The sequence below is a fragment of the Manduca sexta genome, chromosome 10, assembly GCF_014839805.1.
Source record: "Manduca sexta isolate Smith_Timp_Sample1 chromosome 10, JHU_Msex_v1.0, whole genome shotgun sequence".
Lineage (NCBI taxonomy): Eukaryota > Metazoa > Arthropoda > Insecta > Lepidoptera > Sphingidae > Manduca > Manduca sexta.
Window position 1 is genome coordinate 9,894,020 of NC_051124.1, and position 23,493 is coordinate 9,917,512.

Below are 23,493 nucleotides of genomic sequence, written 5' to 3' on the forward strand. Positions count from 1 at the left end.
GGGGGTTAGTGATTATTTCTATCTTTTCGTTCACTTCCACTCCGTTTTACCGATCCTACTTTTACTTACTTACTTCCACACACTTTGTTATAATTGTTATTAAATAAAAAATAAACATGAATTCGTATAGTTTTATTATCTATACTATTACATAAAGCTGAAGAGTTTGTTTGTTTGTTTGTTTATTTGTTTGAACGCGCTAATCTCAGGAACTACCGGTCCAAACTGAAAAATTATTTTTGCGTTGGATAGCCCTTTGTTCGTGGAGTGCTATAGGCTATATATCATCACGCTATACCCAATAGGAGCGGAGCAGTAATGGGTAATCTCAGGAACTAGCGGTCTAAACTGAAAAATCCTTTTTGCGCTGGATAGCCCTTTATTTGTGGAGCGCTATAGGCTATATATCATCACGCTATATCCAATAGGAGCGGAGCAGTAATGGCTAATTTCAGGAACTACCGGTACAAACTGAAAAAATCTTTTTGCGTTGGATAGCCCTTTGTTCGTGGAGCGCTATAGGCTATATATCATCACGCTATGACTAATAGGAGCGGAGCAGTAATGAAAGATGTAGCAAAAACGGGGGAAAATTATTAGTTTTCAGAGCTTCCATTGCGTGCGCTGCGTAAACGGTTAAAATTATGCAACAATGATGTATGACGGGATTGTTCCTCTTAAAAAGTTCTTAAATATATTATAAAACAAAGTCCCCCGCTGCATCTGTCTGCCTAAACGTGTTAAACTCAAAAACTACCCAACGTATTAAGATGAAATTTGGTATGGAGACTGTTTGAGACCCTGGGAAGAACATAGGCACCCGGGAAACTACTACTTTTATAACGGAAAACTTTAGCCTGAAAAACTTTATAACGCGGGCGGAGCCGCGGGCAAAAGCTAGTAACTAATAAATGTCAACTAGATACTACCAAAAAAAAATCTAAAACTTTGTTTTTCCTGTAAGTTATCAAATACAAGTTATGTAGCGCCGTCACGGGCACAGCGCTTTGCGTCGCGCCACGCGCTATAGAATTTATTCTGAAATAATTTTATTTTTAATCGAAAAACCTAGCTATTTAAGCTAGATAAATACACGAAAAAAAATACGAAAGTAATATTTAATTTTAAGTAGGCACCGACTCCAAAATTGGTAACCAGTATATAGATAACGTTAAATATTTTTTTTATTTTAAGTCGGTTTTGAAGGCGATATATTTTTTGTTAAAAGTTTTTTTTTTTAAAGGAGGAGAAATTTTAGTATTTTCATAAAAACGAAAACTAAAATGAGATAACAACCTTTATTGGTGGATACAAAGATAAGACCAATGGAGGCAAAAATGTCGTGGTTGTATTCTAAATCCCGTTCTTGATGCTCACAGCTCTACCACCAAGTCTGTGATTTCACTGTAGAGCCTACTTTATTTTCTTTTAATGCTAATATTACTAATATTATACCGTATTTAAAGATGTATTTTAATGTATAGATCGAAACACTAAATCTACTTTGACCTGTATTTTTTTCTCCATTTTTAAGCGTTTATTTCCTTTCATAGTCTCTGATAAATCACTGTTTTTTAAATAATCGTTTATTTTTATACGTTATAAATAAAATATAATACAATCTACTATTTTCGAAATTCGTATTGCAAGTGGATTTATGGTAACTGGTAGCTAATAAGTAGTATTTTTTTAATACTGACACTAATTTCTCTCCGTTATATGAGGTACAATAATACCTACGTCCTATAGTATAGTAAGTTCCCTTTTTTGACCGAAAATACCCGCACTACTACTCTTACTTCAAAATACTCGTAGTTCAGTAAAAAGATACATCGCTGAGGACAGGATTCGAACCTGCGCGGGTATAACCCATTGGATTTCAAGTCCAACTCCTTAACCACTCGGACACCTCAGCTACATTAAATCGTAACGAATTAGTTTAGGATATCATAACCTGTATAAACGTTTCGTGGAATAAAATCGTCTCATTTTCGAGTATGAATGTGTTTTTATTCATTATCTTTGTAATTTGCTAGACTGACTCGCAATATTTAAAAATAGAAACCGATTATTTTTACAAGGTCATCGTAGTCTAATACTTAAATATTCATTTTAAAGTTGGATACATATCGATCATACTCTTTTAATAAGTACCGCAAAGGGCGCACGAGAATGACCAATATGAAATAGAGTTTCATCTAAGTAGGCATAGGATCTTTTGATTTTTTATTTATTTATACATATTACACAATAACAGTTACTAACAGTGCTAAAGCGGTGTTGTACAGATGTGGTATTTAATTGGTTCCAATTTTGAACTCATAAGTTTTGTGGTAGCATATTTGAACTAGTTACCGTTACACTCTGAGTTCAACTACCTGATGTACCATCTATATTTAATTTGTGTGGGTTTTTCATATTATTAAATAATAGTAATTCTTTATTGTTACTATAACACTTGTGTAAATAAACGCAGCGTAATAAATCATGTTGTTAGCAAATTCGTCATTTGTTGATGTAGCTGAGGTGTCCGAGTGGTTAAGGAGTTGGACTTGAAATCCAATGGGTTATACCCGCGCAGGTTCGAATCCTGTCCTCAGCGATTACTTTTGAATTTTTAATAATTTCCTTTAAAATATATCACAGAGAAATTAGAATGCCAATAGATCGATCAAAGAATCCTAATATAATTTCGTGCTTTGCCAAATTCTGCACTTATCACGGTGATAAATGCTTTACTTATAAAATTCAAAATTACTTTTATTTAGTAATATAGATGTATATTTCAAATATATGTATTCAAAAGCTTGATTTTCGATATCAAACTCAAATCGGTACTAATTAATATAAAAACAACCATTGCTTTTAAGACCCACTAATTACTTGGTAATAGTCACCTAGAAGTCGAAATAGAATATTTAATTAGATATTGACTTACACCTATATTTAAATATGAATTAGATAAACCGCCTCAAAAAGCCACTAAAATCCAAAATAGAATTTAACTTGACCTATATATTGATAAGGGTGACCAAAACACGTCTAATTGATAATCTCCTTTTTTTGAAGTCGGTTAAGAATAGTGTTAAACGACTAAAATAACACCGTTGTGTGACGTTGGTTTATTGATTGTATCTCGAAGGTTGCTCCGTTCCCAAGTATCATTTTATCGCCGCTTGTAATTCCTCCCTATGGGATATTTGTGTGAAACACAACTTACTGGCTTATGTCATTATAATTATAATAATGTTAAAAAACCTCATTTGTAGCATTAAGTATGTATTATGATTGTAACCCGTCTTGTGTGAAAAATAAAATTAAAAAAATGAAAAAAATAATTATGTGTAGATATACTTAGTATTCATATTCATTGGTAATAGATCTTTAATAGTTATTTCATTATTCTTACTATTATATGAAAACTGTAATATAAATGCCTCGGTAGCGTAGTTGTATTACGGTACGACTACAGTGCCGAGGTCTCGGGTTCGATCCCAGATCAATCAATAATATTGATATTCAGTAACAGCCTACGACCTGGAATTCATGTATGCTATAGACTTGCCCTCAATCACATAATAGTACGGAGTACGCACAGCGGACATTGGATGTACGAGTTGCGCCTTCGGAGATCAAAGGCGTGAGTATGTGTGTAGTAAGACCATAAAACCTAATACAAAAGGCCATTTATACTAAAAAAGCCTTAATAATTTGCGTTATAGATTCTAAGAGATTGTTAAATGCGAGATACTTGCACTGCAGGCTGTAAAAAAGCGGTTAATTGAGTTAGTTTAGTACTAAAGTAACGCCCATCCTGTATTGACTAGGTAGAAAAGTGCTTTTTTCCTTGGCGCCATCGAGTCTCGTCATCTCGGAGTGCGGCGCGAGGACGTGCCAGAGACTAGACGCCAACTATAAGGCCATGTTTCCATTAAAAAAGTTATAGCGTTCATTCAACTTGCATGCAGTTTGAATGCATAAACATACGTGCAAGAAATATATTGCCATAACATCTTTTCGAGACAAGAAATTAATGATAAGGGATAACCTATTAGATTCGTCTGCCTCAATACGACGAAATATTCGTATAATATAATAATAGTATCCCATTGTATCAAATGTAGGTCAATGAAAATCTTTGTTTAATAAATGTATTAATATAAGGATTTTTTAAAGTAAAGTTAGTCATGTTCAGCTCTTCAAGCTGTAGGTTTTTTAAGTACCTAATTTTGATCTTAAATCTAAATATCATATTACCTTGAACGCAATTAGCAAATAGGTACTAGCACATCAGAAACGCGGCTTTAGCAGTATCGGAAATATTTTTAAAACAAAATCAATATGTATTGGAATTGAAATAACTTGCAACTTATACAATCTCATGAACAAAATAAAACGAAAGTTTATTTTAATATTTTATTAAAACACGTAATAAATAATATAAACTAGTTACAAAAACTTTTTTATAAGACTTATACAATCTCAAAAACAATATTCTTTTTATTACGCTCTTACATTTTTCATTTCCTAGATCCTACTAACATTAATTATAGTAGTGTTTTAAGTATTTAACTGTGAGCTTTGGTATTACTATATATACCCCTACCAAAGCACCGAAGAAAAAAATTACAATATTAAGAAATAGATTACAGATAATAAAATAAATGTAGGCAATACGCGTGCACTAGTGTTTCGATACATAGATTGTTTCGCGTACATTTGTAATAAAGCACAGTCTACATTCCTTTTGGTCATAGACGTGTCCCTCGAAATATGAATCATGAAGCATTTCATGTCGGGTGTGACTGATATTGAAGGTCCTTTCACTTCCAACGCGTTTACCACCGTCTTGTTCTCAGTCACTGTTGTTACTTTGGTGTTTGAAGTACCGTTATTTCCAGTGCCGTTCGTGATCTCTACGACAGTAGTGGTGGACTTATTGGTCGACACAACGTTATGATTCGTGGTGGCAGGTTGAGTTCCACTCTCCAAGATGAAGCTCGTCATCAACCTGCAATCTATACGGGTCTCCTCGTACTCTCCATTATGCTTGCTTATACCCAATTTACATACCTCACCAGGATTAGTCCTGTATTCTCGATTAACGTCGTAGTGGCTATGTCTTTCTGACATACGTCCCAAGTTATACAAAGCTAAGCCAGTGAGCAAGGTATCGAATCTGCTTCCCGAATTTCTATACTCGTATACATAGATGGGAGGGGACGCCTGATACACAGGGTGGTAAGTTGAACCGTAACTGATCCGCGGCGGAGGGCTGTAATGATAGTGGTGGTGTACTTCGGTCTTTGAATAGCTGTTGTGTGTGTTGGTGTGGTGTTGCTGGTTTTGTTGATACGTTGTATGACCAGAGCCGGAGAGTCCAGTACCAGAGGGGTACGCGTGTTGCTGCTGGCTTTGTTGGTACGTTGTTTTCTGACTGTTACCAGAGAGTCCAGTACTTGAAGGGTAGGAGTGCGAATTGCCGGCGCTATTACCCGAGTAGCCGGAAGAGCTGGGATACGAGTAGTGTGAGGAACTACCGCCACTGCTACTGCGTCCGCGCCCGCCTCCGCCTCCGCCTCTCCCTCCGCGCTTGGCATACGGCTCCGCTAATACTACGGCTACGATGACGACGAACGTCAGACAGTACGGCCGCATGTTTCCCGCGCGGCCCTCAGTACAGGACTAACAGGAATAAACCTCCGCGCCCCGTCGCGACGGACAATTTTATTAAATGTGACGCAACAGGGTGTGCCGCGCGTTACGAGCGCTGTGCAAACTGAGCGCTGGCGTCACGGGCTTAGGACTACACCTCCCTGTGTCTATTGATCTATTTATAAAATACAAACCCTTTGTTTTATACATCAGTATTTATATACTTGCAGTTTTTATGCTAGTATATAATTAGACTAGGAATCTGATGGTTAGATTCCTCTTACCTGCCAGCCTGAGCTGGCTGTTTTATTTGTCATTTTTTTTATTATTTAATTCCTTATTTAAAATGTTCGTAGTTACATCCGTAGATAATTGATCTAAATGTAATTTAGTAATACTTAACTACCTATTTTTAGCTTGTATTGACGTATCACAAGTGCAACTTTATTCGCATGTGCTTGTTTTTTTTTTGTAATAACTAAAATGACACTGATAGTGCCTCTGCTAATATTAATCAAACTTAAAATAACAATCCGTTCGATCCAGTATCATAATAAGACTAAATTAATTTTGATTGTAAAAGTTTTATATGAAATAATAATATCAGCCCTGTATTATATACTTGCCCACTGCTGAGCACGGGCCTCCTCTACTACTGAGAGGGATTAGGCCTTAGTCCACCACGCTGGGCTAGTGCGGATTGGTATACTTCACACACCTTCGAAATTCCTATAGAGAACTTCTCAGATGTGCAGGTTTCCCCACGATGTTTTCCTTCACCGTTAAAGCGAACGATAAATTCACAAAGAATACACACATGATTTTTAGAAAAGTCAGAGGTGTGTGTCCTTGGGATTTGAACCTGCTGACATTCGTCTCGGCAGTTCGTTCCACACCCAACTAGGCTATCGCTATTATATACTGTCATTACACGGGATATATAATTCATAATATCTGCCCTGGCTGATATTATGAATTATACTATTCAATGCTTTTTTATCAGTTTAGCCTACAGACCAAGCTGTTTTAGGAAAAGTTTCTTTAGTTATAGTGAACTTTTTTAAGTCTTATAACTGACCTATCTCAAGACCACATAAAATATTACTAAACTGAAACTAGGATATCATAAAAAGACAATTTTATTACGATAATTTTAATCATAATAATCACATAGCGGATCATAAAATTACATTCCGAAATATTACAAGTCCCCTCGGGCAGTCGCGACAGCGGCTAAGAGCTCCTCTCAACATCCTTACCTCTACTTAGTTTATATTCAGTGTTTATGCCTATAATTTACCTAACAACATTATTGTGTATAGAGTACCTACGGTTTGGCCGTTACTATCTAATTAATTCAATTGCAATGAGGTTACTGTTTGATACTTGTATATTATTACCCTCTGGCGTCTACAACTTTTTTTTTTAATTTAATTTCCAGTCAATGGCGTCATATTTCACAAATGCCAAGATTTGCAGACAATCCAAATCTCCCAATTGTCAATACAACGTTTATACAAAGTACTTCGCCACGGCATCAATAAGGTTACAGAGTGGACACAAAATATTCTCCACCAAACGGTATCTGATCGCAATTGTTACATTTAATGTATGCAAAATAACTAGACACATATGCATTAATGTACCTACTTATATTAAAACATATCCTACGAAAGAAGCTCTTAAAGTCAGACGATAACAGAAAACACATTTCTGCGTGTGGTTTAAAACATAAAATAAATAAAATGGAATCAATTTGTGCTGGCTAGCGATGTGACTGAAAAGTAATTCATAACAATTGATATATCAAACTAGTGCTTTTATGAAACAAACGCACCGAATTACCGATCTACGTGCAAACATATTAAAACATTTATTTAAACGAAAACAAAATTCATTTCTAAATATTCGTAATTACATACTATTTACGTATTGGTTTCCTTTTTAGTAAATTTATTCAATAATTTAATGTATTCAGCGGTTGACGTACCGAGTTAGAATTCTATTGATGCAAAAAACAAAATTATGTTATCAAAGGCCTAATATGCAACCCCACAAAAACATAGGTCGCATAATAGAAGATAAACTTTTCTTTAAACTGAACTTCAAACCCCTCCTAAAAAAGCAAACAACTGTGTCGTATTATCAAAAATTCCTACTCATAACGCGCATTACAGCTGAATTACAGTTTTTGCAAAATTGATATCATTTGCTCTGAGATTCTTGCACGTAGACCATCACTGGTTAATGTTTCTAATGAAACATATAACCCCCAGAATATGTGGGAGATCGAAATGAGATCTAAACAGCGTGACGTTGTGTAATGAAAAAGGTAGATTATTTAAAATGTAAAATTGTGTTCGAGATCTTTATTTTGCTACGGGCCGTTACAAAAAGTTGGTTCTAATGAAACCTTTCGACTTAAACATAGTATAGTTTATGGATTGAGACAACCGCAAGACCACACTCGTGTGTTCGACACAGTATGTTTATAGCATACATACGCCGTCTCCATCAAAAATGTAATAACTAAATAAAAATACTTTATGTAGCATAATTGAATTGGATATAAATAAATCATAATGAAATCGAGAAAACTGTGCACTAGTTTCAAGTTATGTTTTCATAGTTTTAAACATGCAGTGATTTTTTGGATACTACTGTGGACACCCCTCTTGCAAATACGGCCCATCCACTTTAGCTGGCTTAAATAGGCCCTTCTCTTACTCGAAATTTCGTCTCTAAAAATAGCCTTGACGACATGAGAAAAGTTCAAAACGACCGAAGTGTACCTGTTAGCAGCTGTCACATTTACACTTATGAAAAGAGACTAACAACTGATGCAGTTTTTTCCATTTGTATGAGTGGTGTGGTGGATGGTCAGTTGTCGATGTGTAGCGTGGTGTCTGGCGTGGCGTAACGCGTGGGCGAGCGGGTGGCGGTTGTGGTGGTGAAGTGAGCGGCAGAGGGGGGCGAAGGCTAGCCGTGGTTCACGTTAACACCGGACTCCAGCTCCGACGCGGGCGTCTCCGGCTCCTCATCATTATAGATGTTCTCCGCCATCTGCCATACCTGTTACAACAATTATATCCACCATCAGTCACTGTTGTAATAACCTAACCTTAGCTTATAATGTCTAAAAATAATATATAGACTAAACCAGCAAAATAAAATGTCTCATGAACTAATTGTACTGCCAATGTTAACTTCAAAATGAAAACGTGGCGCCTCCAAAACAGGCTCTTTATATTCCTGGTCAGGGTTCATACTATAAGCAGACACAGTCAGCTGGGATGTGCCTTACTCGATTACCTCGTAAAGCATATTCCCACAAAACAAACTGGATGATCGAAACGCACCTGCATAATATTATCCTCAGAAACAGAACAAATGACCCAGGGCTCGTTGGGATTCCAGGAGAAGTCGGATATCTTAGCGGTGTGTCCGCCGTGTATGAACAACAGCTCGGGCGGGCCGTCCTCCGCATCTTCCGCAGTCTGCTCCTCGCCGATCTTCGACAGATCCCATACGTGCAGTCTGCAAATAACAATAATTGTTGTTACCGGCATTGATAAACGCGCTTTAAATTATTTTGTTTTTGTTTTATTAAGGCACATTAAAACGGTATTAGACACTGTGATATAGAAAAATATAATGTTACGCTAATCTAAAATGTGCTAATTGTTTCAATCACCCAAAACAACCCAGTATTGCCATATTGAAAACACATGCTGGTGTTTTCACCGTATCCACTGTTTTCGTTACCGAGTTGGGTACAAAAACTATCCAAAACTCTTGTGATAATCACATTACACCTTTATAACCAAACAACATTTATTATACTAATTACAATTTTTACTATAAACATCATATTATCAAGGCATTATTGCAAAAATAAGTAATTACCTCCTGTCGGTGCCGCTGCTGGCCAGGATGGTCTCGTTGTGCGGTGACCACTGCACTTGGAAGATCTCGTCCTTATGCGACTCGAACGAGTGCAGCTTCAGTTTGAGGTTGCGCAGGTCCCACAGCGCCACCTATAACACAAAAAAGTACGCTATTCAGTACTACTGAACCCAAAGAAAACTAATATTAAAGGTAAGATGACATATAACCGTTTTCAATAAACGAACCCAGTTTCAATCTTCAATCCGATTCCGAAAATGAACCAATCAAAATAACTCATTTGTAAGCATATCAGTAGAAACTTTGTTCTGATTGGTCCACTTTTGAGATAGATCGAAAAAGCGATTGGGATCGTTTATTGAAAATGGCAGTTAGAGTACAATCATAATTTATTACTGAGTTGATACACAGAGAACATCATTCATACTTTACATTTTATTGGCATACCACAAGTGCAGATGGTATTTTAAATTATCGTGCGCTCTACACAAGTTTATGCATCATCATGTTAACTTTCTAATTACTATCTGACATCAAAATTACAAATCTGAAAAACCCTTAATTAATAAAAAAAACTACATATTATAAAATATAATACAGAACTACATATATAGTTTCGTGAGCAGAGGCTAGTTTAATTTACAAAACTTGTAAGAGAATCATGAGACGAATTCAAAGTCAACTTACGGTTTTATCGGCACTGCCCGTAGCCAGTATAAATTCCGAATATGGGTTGAAACTGAGACAGTTTACTTCGGCGGTGTGCGCGTCCACTGTGTGCGATGGTTTTGATGTATTGTTACATCTGAAAGTATAATAAAGTGAGAATATTACAATAACTATGCAAAGTTTCAACTATTGTTTGGTTTCTAGAAAATGATGTATAAATTTTGACTCCTGAAATATGCAGGAAATATTATAGTGCATAAGTGTGTGCGCAATACACAGGTGTACTGTCTTCCTTCACTCTCATAGCCCGGCGAGACGGCAATCCGACATGACCGGAAAGAGATCAGGCGAACGCCTTACAGCTTTACATTCTTCCCTGACTCCCGAACTGTGATTGTAATTTTTAAGATGAAAAAACCCAGTCTCAATAATTATATTTGGCCTAACCTATGATTCGAACATAGAGCCTCAACGCTGTAGCCATACTGGTAGCGCGCACGCCATACACATTACAACTATGCCACAGAGACAGCAAAAAAATATATAGCCTATGAAATTACTGAGCACTAAAACTTATCACCGGGATGATAGGTAGGCTACTTCCCAAACTTGATTTGATTAGATTGAAAATGAAACCGCACATTTAATATTCAGTACCATCCATTTTGTTTATAGACACAGCATGTTAAAAACATACCACTGACATTGCATTACACAATTATTTGTAACCGATGCAAGTAACTTGAAAACCAAAAATCAACTAATTTTATTTAGTAATTTCAACATAAATTACCTTGTATCCCAGATCATGAGTTTCTGGTCATCTGCCACCGATCCAAACAGAGACTCGTGCAGGAGATGCCACGCGACATCCTCCACCACGGCGGTGTGTCCCGTGAACACGGACTTGGCCTCGATCACGCGGCCCTCCTTCGGCGTCGCGTTTATGTCCCATAGGCATATTGTGTGGTCATCGCTGTGTAAAAAAAAACAATAGTTGTTCATGACTGATTTGTTTTGTCAGACAATTAAAAAAAAATAATTTTAATTAAAACTTGGTATAATGAAAATGTTTAATTGCTTAAAATAAATATTGATAATATATCTGCACTAGGCCAGCATGGTGGACTAATGCCTTAACCCTCTCAGCAGTAAAATAAGCCTGTTGTCAGCAGTAGGCAGTATGTGATATAAAGCTGATACATAATATGACCATAATAAACAACTAATATAATTTAATGAATAATGGTGGATGAAGTATCAAGACTTGTCAGTATTATTCCTGTATTGTCAGTGCAAAGAATAAAAGGAATAGTAGTTACCTTGCTGACAGGAGGTATCCATTAAGGTTTGGATTCCAAGACAGACCATAACCTTCTTTTTGATGACCACGCAGTCTGAAACAAAATTATTAAAAGAAAATTAAACAAAGTACTGCAATATCCTGCAAAACATATTCAATATTACAATATAATGCTATGATTCACAAGGGCAGCACCATACCACCCAAAAAGAACCATAATATTTTTTTTTATTACACTATTGTACATCAAAGGTGAAAGTACCACAAAATAGGAATAGTAATAAACTTAATGGAATAGTACAATTGGCGGTCTTATCATATTATACTTATTAGAAGAGTTCCACAAAGGCTAAACCGTGAATTATAAGACATCTCACCTCAGATCAGGATGGCAGTCCCCCGAGGGTTCAGGCTTGGACGGGTGCTTGGTGTAGTCGAACACGAGCACGTCGGAGGACGGTGTCTTGGTGGCGATGACGCATGGGTTCTGCGGCATGTAGCGCGCGCGGTTCACCTCGCCCTCGTGGTTTATCTTTATCTCTATGTCGATTTTACCGGACACAGAGCCGAAGCCGCCGAATTCTGGAAACCAGAGAGAATGGTAGACTTATCACAAATGAAAAGATTTTTTCTGCCTTTTCATGAAATAGATGAGTGTTTAAAATATTGAAGCTTCTCTGTATTTTATAATTTTTTACATACTTCATTATAACTATGGATGATATTGTTAGTTGTACTACTCTATCTCTAATTAACGTAATCTTACTTTTATAAAAATGATTGTACAATCATTTTTATCCCAAATAAATAAAATAAACTGTTTTCATAATTCAAAGTTAAAACTAATGTAAATTTATTTTTGAATATCGTAATTATCGATTATATTATTTCTAACATTCAACACAACAATTATAATTAATTCTAATGATCTCACAATAGGCCCCTATCCATAAGACTACAAAAACACTGCAATGCATACAATCAATAAAATAGATCTAGATAATGTGTACATTGGCATTTCAATAAAGTGTTTAGTTGACAAAGTGACTTTGAAGGGCAAAGTGTATTGACCTATTGAAAGAGTTGTATACAATATAAATGTAGTTGTGTTTTTTGGTATTATTTCAACAGGAAGTACGTTACAGTGTAGATTCCCTTATGAAATCGCAATATATGTGGCATAAACAATTATATCTTTAAATTCTATAGACTAAGAAGTTTGATTTTTTCACAATTGAAAGTGAGTGTAGACCTGAGTATTCTATATAAATTTAAAGTTGATACCTCTGCACATTCTTCAGAAAATTTGAAGTATGGAACCCTAATAACTTATTAGGGTTGTTATTAGTAATAAGTATTAATAACTGGAAAAAACTCGTAATTGACATGAGAAATATAAAAGAAAAATATGGTAACACAAATAATTAGTAACCATCTATACCCACATGAAAGTCACTGCAAAGGTCATTGACACTAATAATCTTATTTATGGACATTGACCACATATTTTGTCAATAATTCCAAAAAGAATACTAAGAAAATAATGATTTTTTGGTAATTTTCAATTTACTATTTATTTTTAAATACTTGCACTGTAAGTAATCCAAAAGTATTTAATTCACTTTGGAAACATCCTGCACAATCTGTATGTCAAGTACAAACTGAAATATTTTATGCTCCTCTTGTATTTATCCGATGACAAAAAATATTGCTAATTTAGGTCCCATTTCCTATGAACATGTTTATACCTAGTCTTGCCATAAATATTGTAATAAAGAAAAAAGAAAATTGTTAACTGCAAATAACATTTATTACTTTTACAGTGTGTCAGTTTAATACATAAATATAAAACAATTAAAAATATAAAAAGCTTATTCGAAGTGGTCTCCATTGGCTGCAATACAGTCCTTTAAACGATGAGGCCAGTTATCAATAGAAGCACGCACTCTTTCCATGGGAAAATTCTTCACTGCCAATCGTATAGATTGTTTTAGGGACTCAAATTATCATGGCGTTTAGAGCAAGCTGTACTCTCTAAAACTGACCACAAATCATAATCCAGCGGATTAAGATCGGGACTAGACGACGGCCAGTCTTCAGCTCTGATGAAGTCCGAAACGTTCGATTCCAACCAAGACTGCGTGGACCGAGCTTTATGACCCGGCGCCGAGTCTTGCTGGAAGGACCATACTTGGTTATTGAACATGGTGATGTTAAGGGGCTTAACTACCTTCTCAAGAATGGTATCTTGATACACTTGTGCCGATGTTTTGATACCTTTTTCACAAAAATATGGCTCAGTCACTCCTTCATAGCTAACACCCCACCAAACCATCACTGAAGTCGGATAATGTCCACGTTGCACTCTGTCGACTAATTGGGAAGCTTCCTTAGAGCTTTGAGCATAAATACGGTCATTTTGTTTGTTAAAATGTTGCTCAATTGTAAAAATTTTCTCATCCGTAAACAAAATTTTTCTGTGACCTCCCTTTGCGTACCGCTTCAGTAGTTGTTTCGATTTTACCACCCTATTCTTCTTTAAATTATCAGTTAAGAAATGGCCAGTGCGTCTCTTATAGGCTGCAAGTCCTAAGTCATCTTTTAAAATACGCGACATGGTTCTAGGTGCTATCTTCATTTCCCGAGATAAAATCTTTTGCTTTCGGACAGGATTTCTTCGAATTCTTTCCCTTACTGCTTTGACCACCTTTTTCGTACGAACACTACGTGGACGGCCAGATCTTTTTCTGTCACAAACAGAGGAGGTCTCATTGTACCTATTAATAGCCCGGTACACAAACATTTTACTAATACCAAGTGTATGGAGAGTTTTAAAAATTGCATTTGGCTCCATACCTACTTTGTGTAATGCTATCACAGCGATTCGGTTCTCTTTATCACCCCACACCATTTTAATATCGCAAAATATTTTACAATGTATTGGCGCCAAAATGAGAAAACACAATGAACAATCGTATAAAAATGACAGATTCGAAATTCAAATGTAATATTTTTTTATAATTAAGTGTAACAGTATTTATGGCCAGACTAAGTATAATAGTGGATATTGTCTGTACATGTATCTTAAGTATATAAATATATTTTATGGTTCCATTTCAAAATCTTATTTATTTAAGGAAATAACAATTAAAAAAGATTTAGTTTGTTACTCACCTCCTTTGTCATTGTCATAGTGGCTTGCATCAAACTGTGCATCTTCATTTGGCAGTTGAACACTGGCGATGAGTAGATGATTCTGTTCATCTGATGTGTGTGTGCCCAAAATTAGCCTGTACACAAATATTACATTTATATAAAGTATTTATTAATATTAAGAGAAGTATAGTAACAGGTGATTCAAGTTAATAGCTTTAACTTCTGAGGGAATCATCAAAATGTGAATTTAAATGGACATTACAAGGTATTGTGTTAAAGACCTCACTCAGTATAATAACTCCCAGTATACTTTTGAACAAATATTAGTAGTTAATATATAAATCCAGGAGTAGTAGTGGCAAGTGGAGTTTGTAGTTGCCGTTTTTTACATGGACAAAACCGAGAGTGATGCCTAGTTGAACAATACATTATCAATCACACTAACTATTCACATAACATTTGTCATCATATGACAACTGTAAAAGTGTGTTCAATGTGTTTAGGTAATTGTTAGCATTACATGCAAACTACTGAATGAATTTAAATGAGATAAGGACACAGGTTTATTTCTATTACAGGTTTATTTAGTCCATTTCCTGATAACATTATCAGGCACGTTTTTACCCTATAAAATTGGATAGAAAGACTTTCATTGTGAAAAGTACTGCATAGAATGGAAAGCAACGAAAAAATATAGTACACCAATATGATCAAATCCCTTGTACCTAATCTACCAATGATTAAATGTTTTGGTGCTTGTAATCCCATGGTGATACAGCATCCCTATTATTATCAGCAATTTTGAAAATAGTAATAGTTATGTTCTCTGTATTTAGTATGAGTAATGATAAACTACAATTCATCCATGTTATTGTATCATACTATATTCGATAGTTATGACTGTTCCATTGTAAGCTAATGAAGCATTTTATGTATCAAAATTGCAAATGAAAATTGTAAAGAGATTTTTCAGTCTGAATAACACAATTAAGTTAGAATTTGCATACCACAATATGCTAATCATTCAATCCACTTAATTATCAATTTTATGATAAGTACTATACAATTTATTTCTCAGTGCGACCTTTTCTTGAATGCGACATAGCAAAACCACATGTATGGTGAATGTTACTAAAAATATTGTCCCATAGAGGTTACAGGTTACATAAAATGTGCATAATAATTTTGTTTCTTCAAAGATAACAGGATTATTTATACTAACACAAAACAAACAGTAATATTCAAATGAATCAGGTGAATCTATAGCTCTGATTTGTATACATTAGGCATTAAGAAAGGTTGAATATGGAGCGTGCTGTTTGCCAATGCATGCAATTAGCTTTGTGCCTGTACCTGATCAGACCAAACTGAAGGTGCACAGCCAAGAGCAGCTGAGAACATGAGGGATGTTACAAAAAGTGACAATATCAATTGACCGTTACCTGTGAACCGAATAATCCTTGCCCTCCGGTCTGGTAACATCGGGAAGCCACTGGGCCGTCAGGGAGGGCCACTCCAGGGCGTGTGTCATCACCAAGTCGTACAGAAATGGAGTATTCTTCTTCCATATTTTGTACTCCTCGTTTATCACTCTTTCTTCAACCGCGTCGTCGAATGTTTCTACAAATGACAAGATGTTAGAATTTCTTTTCAGAATCTGATAACCAAAAAACTGTTAGCTGTCAGAGCTCAAACCCTGCCGCTTTTTATGCATAGCAAACCACTCAAAACACGCGAGCTTTTACCTCCATCTCCTTTATCACCCATTTTGTACAAAACACACTACAAATAACTAAATGAAGATTAGAGAAAACAGTCGTTTTTGTTCGACCGGCCCCGTAAAGGCGCCAAACAAAAATTCTTGGCGTTGCTGTTTCTACAGACAGCACACAAACTTCCGGTTGGCAAATATTTGAAAAATCTTAGTTTACAATGGATTTCAAAACATAAAGGTAAGAAAAGTATCTAAAAATATATAAATTTCTTCAAAACTTAATCATATATCTCGAATTGAAAATGTAATCGAAATAAATGTTTTCTGTTCAATAATACTGCTACGGAAGTACGACCAAGTGTTGCAATAAGTAAAATAATTTCTAATGTTGCATACGATTCCGAGGCCACGAAGTAAATACACACATGATGACATCTCAAAAAACAATCCAAAGCACAGCATGACAACTATTTTCATTGAAATTGGTCACATTTCTTTTTAGATGTCATTATAACGTCAAAAATGGCTGATGCTGCAGCAGCTCGTCGCGAGGCTAGGAGGAGAAGAATATTGGAAAATTCTCATAACAGACTTCAACTGATATCTGGAAAAAGTACTGAAGACTGTTCCAGAGGTAAGAAGCTATAAAAGTTAAAATATTCAGTACTTTATATTCAAAATGTTTGTTTTGCTTATCGTAACATTTCTGTTCCAGGTTCTCCGATCAGAACAACGGTTGCCGATCAAGACAGTCACAGATTTTGTATTAACAATGGTGTGATTGTGACGGAGCAGGAAAGTCTTGATTCGATTCCCTCGATACCTTTGATTACTTCGTTAACCAGTGATGTGCCAGTGAGTGAAGGTGAGGTTGTTAATGACCTGGCATTTTCCGCGCCCCGCGCACAAGAGACTGTTCAAACACCGCTGTTGGAGAAAATCGTGGCACACAAGTATGACATAGTCATATTGTCATTGTTTATTCAATTTGTGTACAGTATGGTGTTGGTGACAGACACTACATATTTTTTCTTACCAGTCATAATGTATTCACTTACAAAAATGATGTATTTTCCAACGAAAAGCAATTCTAACATTGCAAATGCACTGATGCTTTTGAATCACATGTCTTCAAGCAGTATGCAGAGAGTTATACAACTCATGCAAACTTCAAGCTATGTATTTGGTGATGTCTGCATATTTTTGTTTGTCACTATTTGCATACAATCATTGTGTTATGTTGTGGAGGACAGTTTGGTTACTTAGTGATTACTGTTGTCTCACATAATGGAGGGCATTACATTGACTGAGCAGTTTCTAACAATAGCCTGCTAGAATTATTTAGGTTGCATTCAAAATTCAACTTTAATATCATGGTTCTTTTTGTCTGTCTGTTATTTCAATACAATTGTCATTTTTATAGATTCATTATGTAAAATATTATTTAGACAATAATTTTGTAAATAAATGTCCAGTAATTCATAAATGCAATAATGGAAAGCAATTTTTAAAAATATTTCACTGCCATATAACCATAGAAGGGAGCTTACAGTTTGATGGATCCAATTTTGAAAAATTATCTTTTACCAGAAATTAATATGGTTACACTTAATAAAAAATAAATGTATGCTTAAAAATTAAACATAAAGTTTATTCACATTAGTTAGAGCTATGATTAACTTATGTCAAAAACTGTGTAATCATTAATTTTACCTCAACTCTAAAAGTGACCATAATAGGAAAATATAATTCTTCCTAAAGTAATGAGCCCAAAGGCTGTATTTTTCTATAAATATATTTATTTAAATATCAACAAAAAAATTGATATGTAAATTATTGTATTCATTTAAATGTATAGACTTATGTCACACCTCACCTACACTTTTAATTATATCAATGCACTATTGCAAACCTGGTTTATGTAAATGGCAATGTTTAGTAGACAAATCAATGCTGTAATATAATTACATATATCTGTAACACCTTTTTAAATAATACACTTTTATTTGAACATATTTCAGACAGCCACCTAATATGAAATAGCTATGTGACTGAAATTAGGAGTAAGGTAGTTGTTTTAAAGATGAATTTTGAATGTTTCATAGTCTCGATTGCTTGTGCCTTTATACATAAGTGAGAAGTTGTGACATGTGTGCGTTTTAGTCACATATTGCCATTTTTTAGTTTTATATTAGTAAAATTTGTACATAGCTAAATTTAGTACAGTTTAAAATTGTTTTGCTCAACACAAAATGTGTATATGATCAATTCATTGTTAAAATACAATATTATATGTTAGTTTTAAATTTAATTTTTTGTTTAGTACCTCTTATATTTAATTAATTTCTATTCACAAAGGTAACATGTTAGCGACTATATAACCAATAATATAATAAACAATTTGGTCATATACATTAGCATAACATTGTAATATCTTTGTAAAATATAGCATTTTTTAAATTATCTATTCACTATAATTTTCATAAGTTTCGCTAGAGAGAATGTTATGATAATGCCAAATTGAGAAAATCTATTTTCATGCTTTGTATGTATAAAATGAGATATTTTCATAAACTGTGAACCTTATGAATAATTGTTAATGGCCTGTGTAACCAATGTATGGCCTCATTCATAAATATTTAAATGAATATTGTATATTTTGTATTCCTGTTCTATCTTTAATCTTGGTAGTTAGCATATTATAACGCAAAATACAAAAATATGGCAACCTGTGACTTGTGGGTGTTTGTAGTTATTTTAAACTTTACAAATTTGTTAGGTTTTGTGGACTTTTTTATTTAACAAATCTTTTCTTTGTTAATCAATGTTGTTGAATTGAAAGATTTGAGATAAGTATGAGCAGGAAGTAAATGGATGGTGATTGGTAAAATGGGAATATCATATTTTTCTATCTTTTAATTCAACAATTTAATGCATAACTTATATCTTTCCACTTTAATGCTGTTGTGGGTTTTTATAACAAATCATTATGTTCATGCAGGGTTAAGCTGGTATACTATCATTATACCAAAGACCAATGTTAATTAAGAAGTGACATTCACTGTCTTTTTGTTGTCTCTCAACCAAAAATCCTCCCTTTGTTATGTCTTGTAAATATGTGATTAAATTTAAAGGAGAATATAATATATTAGGGATATCAGCTTAATTTCTGTTGTAAATGAAGGTCAATCAATTATAAATAAAAAGATTTATTTTAATTATATTTTGTAACACGTTTGAAATAAAAAATGGTTGGAATATTGGGTATGATTTCATTTGTTGCCTCCTCAATATACTATTAGTATAATTGTGCTAGCTGAAAAAAACACTTTTGTTAGTAAATGTATGGAATTTATTATTTAGCAAATATTCTGTATTTAAATTATTATTTGTATGTGTTCACGATTTTTCAATAATACTTTTCTAGTATATATTGCAATATATTGTCACGTAACATGAAATGTCCAAGCATCGGAAGTTCTTGGGTTTCCAATACAAAATTTGCCAAAATTGAGACTATGAGGTAATGACTATTTGGCCAAGTCTGCATTTCGTCGGGAAGGTCTTCAGACAGGGGACCTGTCGTAAAAAAGACCAAATTTTTTCTTCACTATATTCGAAGTATGTTACATATATGCAACTGGGAACAATTTATATTGCAATATATTAATAAACTGTGATTTGTCTAAAACAAATTATGAAATAAAATAATTTAAAAGAACATTAAACATTCTAAACATCCCAGGTGTTCCAACTAACGTTATTCTGTATGCAAATTGATGTAGTGGTGCGCCTAGAAGTCGTAGCCAAAATGCCTTACTACAATCGTTATGCTAGTAGAAAGCAGAAAAAAAATTAAAGTCATATCTTATCAATAAATCTATCCCAGACATTTATCAATAGCATCTTTAACGGACGCCAGGCCTCAGGCGAAACAAAAAAAAAACGACGCGTGGCCCTGGGCAAAAATAAGTTACCCAGTTTTAACAATTTTTTAACATAATACCATAATGCTAAACAAAGTGTAAATGAATATAAAAAAAAAACAATTAATTACATACAATATTTTAATAATCTACATTGGATGAGAAACAAAAGACAATCAAAAAAACGACAAATGACCAAAAAACAAAATGCATCAACTGAATGTAAATGAGAAATGAGGTACACTAAATCAGTAATTTTTACTTCTTAACGGCTAAAAAAGTTTTTAATACTACTCATGAAACCCTTACTTTCTGTTTTGTCACTAGATTTTTTTGAAGGAACTATCGAAGGTTCATTCTTTTCACCCGTGCTCTGACGATTTGACCCGGTATTACCATGTTTTTCACTTGTTTCGGGAATACTGTGAGTAACACTAATAGTGTATTTCTCTGGACTAGTGGCACTAACATCCTTATTGTTACTTTGTATAAAGTCTATATTCTTATCACTAGGTAGTGTGTTAAGTGTAGAGTCAATTATTTCGTCAGAGCACCCGAATTCCTATTGTGATTTCTCTAAGCTCTTTGTTTTTTTCTCTCGAACAGGCTTTGAACGAACAAGGTCGACACGTCCCTGTGATATCATTTTCAGTTCCCACGCTTCCATATCTTTCCTGAAAAGCAGGTAAAATTTCAGTCTTTTTGGAATAATAGAATAGATTTTTTTTTGTATCATAGTAACAAAATATTTTGTCTGTAAAGTTTGACTTGGCAATAATTAATTAACCCAGAACATACAATCAACTTAAGGCGATACCTCAAGGTCCATTTTCATACATTTTGTTTCGGCTTTAATCTGGGTAACTAAACAAGTATTGGCAAGTAAAGAATTTAAATTCACGTCTAGTTAGTGATTAGTTCTCGCAGTTGAAAGAAAAACGTAAAAATAATTAATAATCATGGATATTTCGGCCTTTAAAATTTAATATGACGAAATTTTAAAGGCAGAAATATCCATGATTATTAATTATTTTACGTTTTCTTTCAACTGCGAGAACTAATCACTAACTAGACGTGAATTTAAATTTTTACTCGCCAATACTCTGTTTAGTTACCCAGATTAAAGCCAAAATGTATGAAAATGGACCTTGAGGTATCGCCCTAATAAAATTATCACCATGTTTGTGCAATATTATTAATGTTGACAAAGCAAGTCAAAAGGGTCAGCTAAGAGATATTATATAAAAAAATTAATCACACTGATTTTTACATATTAATGTGTTTTTAAAACTTATTGGTTTAAAGATTAGAAAAATCTACATTCTCTACCCAAATATAGGCTTTTAATTTCCAATAAATAGATCAATGATAACTTACTTATATTTCATCATAAGAGCCTGTGCTTCCTTCTCAAACTTTACTTTATCACTTTCAGATAATCTGAACCAATCTGCTTTCACCTGTTCCTGGTATTCTTTCAATGTTTTACCCTGGATGCTGTCCTTTCTTGACTTTATATACAACAAGTATGATGACATTGGTTTCTTTGGCTTTCCTAACTCTTTATATTCCTGAAAAAATATGTTGTAGTGTTGAAAATAAATGGTGAAAATTGTTATATGATGTGTTGTACTCATTATAATATACAAATAAGAAACAATGAGATAAAAAAATATTAATTATGTCATGGTCACATGAGATTATTACATACTAAATACCTTTAGCTCATTGACCTATACCAACTAGATTTTAAAGTTTATTTCTAGACTAAGCTAGACTATACTATTTTAATATTGGCTACAATAATCAATAAAACATCTATCAGAACTACAGCTAAAATACATTTCTTAGATTAACAAAAAAAAACATACAGCTTTGAGTTTCCGTTTTTCTTTTGCCATCGCCATTTCCTCTTTCACTCTCTTGATATCTGCCTTTTGTTGTTCTGTGAGTGACGATTCATACATAGCTTTGATTTTTCTGTAATCTTCAAGATCTTTTTCATATTCTTTAGCCATCTGCGTTTTTGTCTACAAAGTGTTAAGAAGAAAAACATAATAGTCAATAGGAAATTGAACAATACAAGTTTTGGACAATCATCTATTTGGTATACAATAATAAAATTAAAATATGTAAGTTTGTGGTAGTGGAAAAAAAATTATAAAACTTTAAGCATGAAAAAAAGTGTCTATACTTCGCTATCTAATTGTTGCCAGTGTTTGGAAGTCCATGCTATAGCGTCCTTGGCGCTGATACCAGGGTTCTTAGCCAGGAGAGCCGGCCTCATCTGTGCCATGAATTTGAAAAATGGAGTAAGCGGCCGCTTAGGCTTATCTAGGCCCAATTTGTCTTCCGCTGATTTTCTGGTATAGTTGCATGCTTGTACGGGAGCTAACCAATTTGTTCTGCAAATATAATTAAATAAACAATATTTCTCTATAAGATATTAGCCACGACATAAAAGTACAAAAATAGGAGTGGAACTATTCGAACAATATGATCAGTCTGTCACGTTTTTAGTTTATCAAATGCTATTCTACACGGATTGTCATGAAAAACATATATTATGGTACATACAGTGTGCATAATTACTTCTGATAATCTATTTTATGTTACAAAAAGAAAGAATAAACAGAAACAAATCTATAAACAATGGCCCAAGCTAAGCGTCATAACCTCAACTTTACCTGCTATGAATAATTGATTTATAACTTCCAATAACACAATTACTCAGACGGCACAATTGAGTATATGAGGACATTGTAAAGTCTCTCCGATTGTAGTATTTTCATAAAAAATATCGGCTATAAACAACGCAAACAGCGATCCTCTTTCATTTAGATTTAGTTATTAAAATTCCAGATACAGTTCTTTACAGAACTGAACTTTCCACCGAACTGAAATAGAAGTATACGTTATCGGAATTAGTAAGAAAGAGATAAAGCATAGTAACGCTTTAATTATGATGTCGTGAGATTGGAATAAAGCAATATAATACTAAATCTGTGGTAGCCGGTAGATATATTTTTAAACTTTTATATTTTGTAAGATACCTAGCTAATATGAAATACCCGTTTGATTCCCGAATTTTTATATAGAAATTAATACTACGTCAGCAGTGAGGTATAAAACATACTTTGTGTAAGTAGTCAATTTGTGAGTTG

The 23,493-nt window shown here is 34.1% G+C and overlaps 3 protein-coding genes and 2 non-coding genes across 6 annotated transcripts; 2 read left to right on the forward strand and 3 right to left on the reverse strand.

Moving 5' to 3' along the window:
* Window positions 1–1,833: 1,833 nt before the first annotated feature.
* Window positions 1,834–1,915, reverse strand: Trnas-uga. The gene has a single exon. It is a non-coding gene; the product is annotated as a tRNA-Ser (tRNA).
* A 605-nt stretch (window positions 1,916–2,520) lies between these two features.
* Window positions 2,521–2,602, forward strand: Trnas-uga. Its single transcript has one exon. It is a non-coding gene; the product is annotated as a tRNA-Ser (tRNA).
* A 4,190-nt stretch (window positions 2,603–6,792) lies between these two features.
* Window positions 6,793–16,728, reverse strand: LOC115446709 (chromatin assembly factor 1 p55 subunit). Its single transcript, XM_030173484.1, has 10 exons — window positions 16,435–16,728; window positions 16,132–16,309; window positions 14,708–14,823; window positions 11,911–12,115; window positions 11,553–11,627; window positions 11,024–11,206; window positions 10,249–10,366; window positions 9,562–9,692; window positions 9,015–9,192; window positions 6,793–8,727 (listed from the first exon to the last, which is right to left on the reverse strand). Exons 1-10 carry the CDS (start codon window positions 16,454–16,456, stop codon window positions 8,635–8,637), a joined length of 1,299 nt encoding a protein of 432 aa, XP_030029344.1. The 5' UTR covers window positions 16,457–16,728; the 3' UTR covers window positions 6,793–8,634.
* A 77-nt stretch (window positions 16,729–16,805) lies between these two features.
* Window positions 16,806–18,424, forward strand: LOC115446711. Its single transcript, XM_030173487.2, has 2 exons — window positions 16,806–17,037; window positions 17,119–18,424. Exons 1-2 carry the CDS (start codon window positions 16,926–16,928, stop codon window positions 17,667–17,669), a joined length of 663 nt encoding a protein of 220 aa, XP_030029347.1. The 5' UTR covers window positions 16,806–16,925; the 3' UTR covers window positions 17,670–18,424.
* Window positions 18,425–19,595: 1,171 nt separating this feature from the next.
* Window positions 19,596–23,226, reverse strand: LOC115446710 (transcription factor A, mitochondrial). Of its 2 annotated transcripts, XR_005112149.1 has the most exons (6): window positions 23,017–23,226; window positions 22,524–22,734; window positions 22,201–22,359; window positions 21,707–21,900; window positions 20,639–21,003; window positions 19,596–19,719 (listed from the first exon to the last, which is right to left on the reverse strand). XR_005112149.1 is itself a non-coding variant. In XM_030173485.1 (5 exons), the coding sequence occupies exons 1-5, from the start codon at window positions 23,088–23,090 to the stop codon at window positions 20,892–20,894; spliced, it is 750 nt and encodes a 249-aa protein (XP_030029345.1). In that variant the 5' UTR covers window positions 23,091–23,226; the 3' UTR covers window positions 20,457–20,891. The 2 variants fall into 2 exon arrangements, 1 of the variants encoding a protein (XP_030029345.1); XM_030173485.1 differs by lacking the exon at window positions 19,596–19,719 and having other exon boundaries at window positions 20,457–21,003.
* Between the last annotated feature and the right edge of the window lie 267 nt (window positions 23,227–23,493).

What these genes read in the sequence shown, in the direction of transcription:
- LOC115446709 (XM_030173484.1), bottom strand. Translation starts at nt 16,456, where the DNA reads ATGGGTGATAAAGGAGATGGAG. An exon ending in AAGGATTATTCGGTTCACAG is followed by an intron (nt 14,824 to 16,131) that starts GTAACGGTCAAT and finishes ATTTGTGTACAG; the next exon opens with GCTAATTTTGGGCACACACA. An exon ending in CTCATGATCTGGGATACAAG is followed by an intron (nt 10,367 to 11,023) that starts GTAATTTATGTT and finishes TTATACTTTCAG; the next exon opens with ATGTAACAATACATCAAAAC.
- LOC115446711 (XM_030173487.2), top strand. Translation starts at nt 16,926, where the DNA reads ATGGCTGATGCTGCAGCAGCTCGTCGCGAGGCTAGGAGGAGAAGAATA. An exon ending in TACTGAAGACTGTTCCAGAG is followed by an intron (nt 17,038 to 17,118) that starts GTAAGAAGCTAT and finishes TTTCTGTTCCAG; the next exon opens with GTTCTCCGATCAGAACAACG.
- LOC115446710 (XM_030173485.1), bottom strand. Translation starts at nt 23,090, where the DNA reads ATGTCCTCATATACTCAATTGTGCCGTCTGAGTAATTGTGTTATTGGA. An exon ending in GGCAACAATTAGATAGCGAA is followed by an intron (nt 22,360 to 22,523) that starts GTATAGACACTT and finishes AACACTTTGTAG; the next exon opens with ACAAAAACGCAGATGGCTAA. An exon ending in AAAAACGGAAACTCAAAGCT is followed by an intron (nt 21,901 to 22,200) that starts GTATGTTTTTTT and finishes ATATTTTTTCAG; the next exon opens with GAATATAAAGAGTTAGGAAA.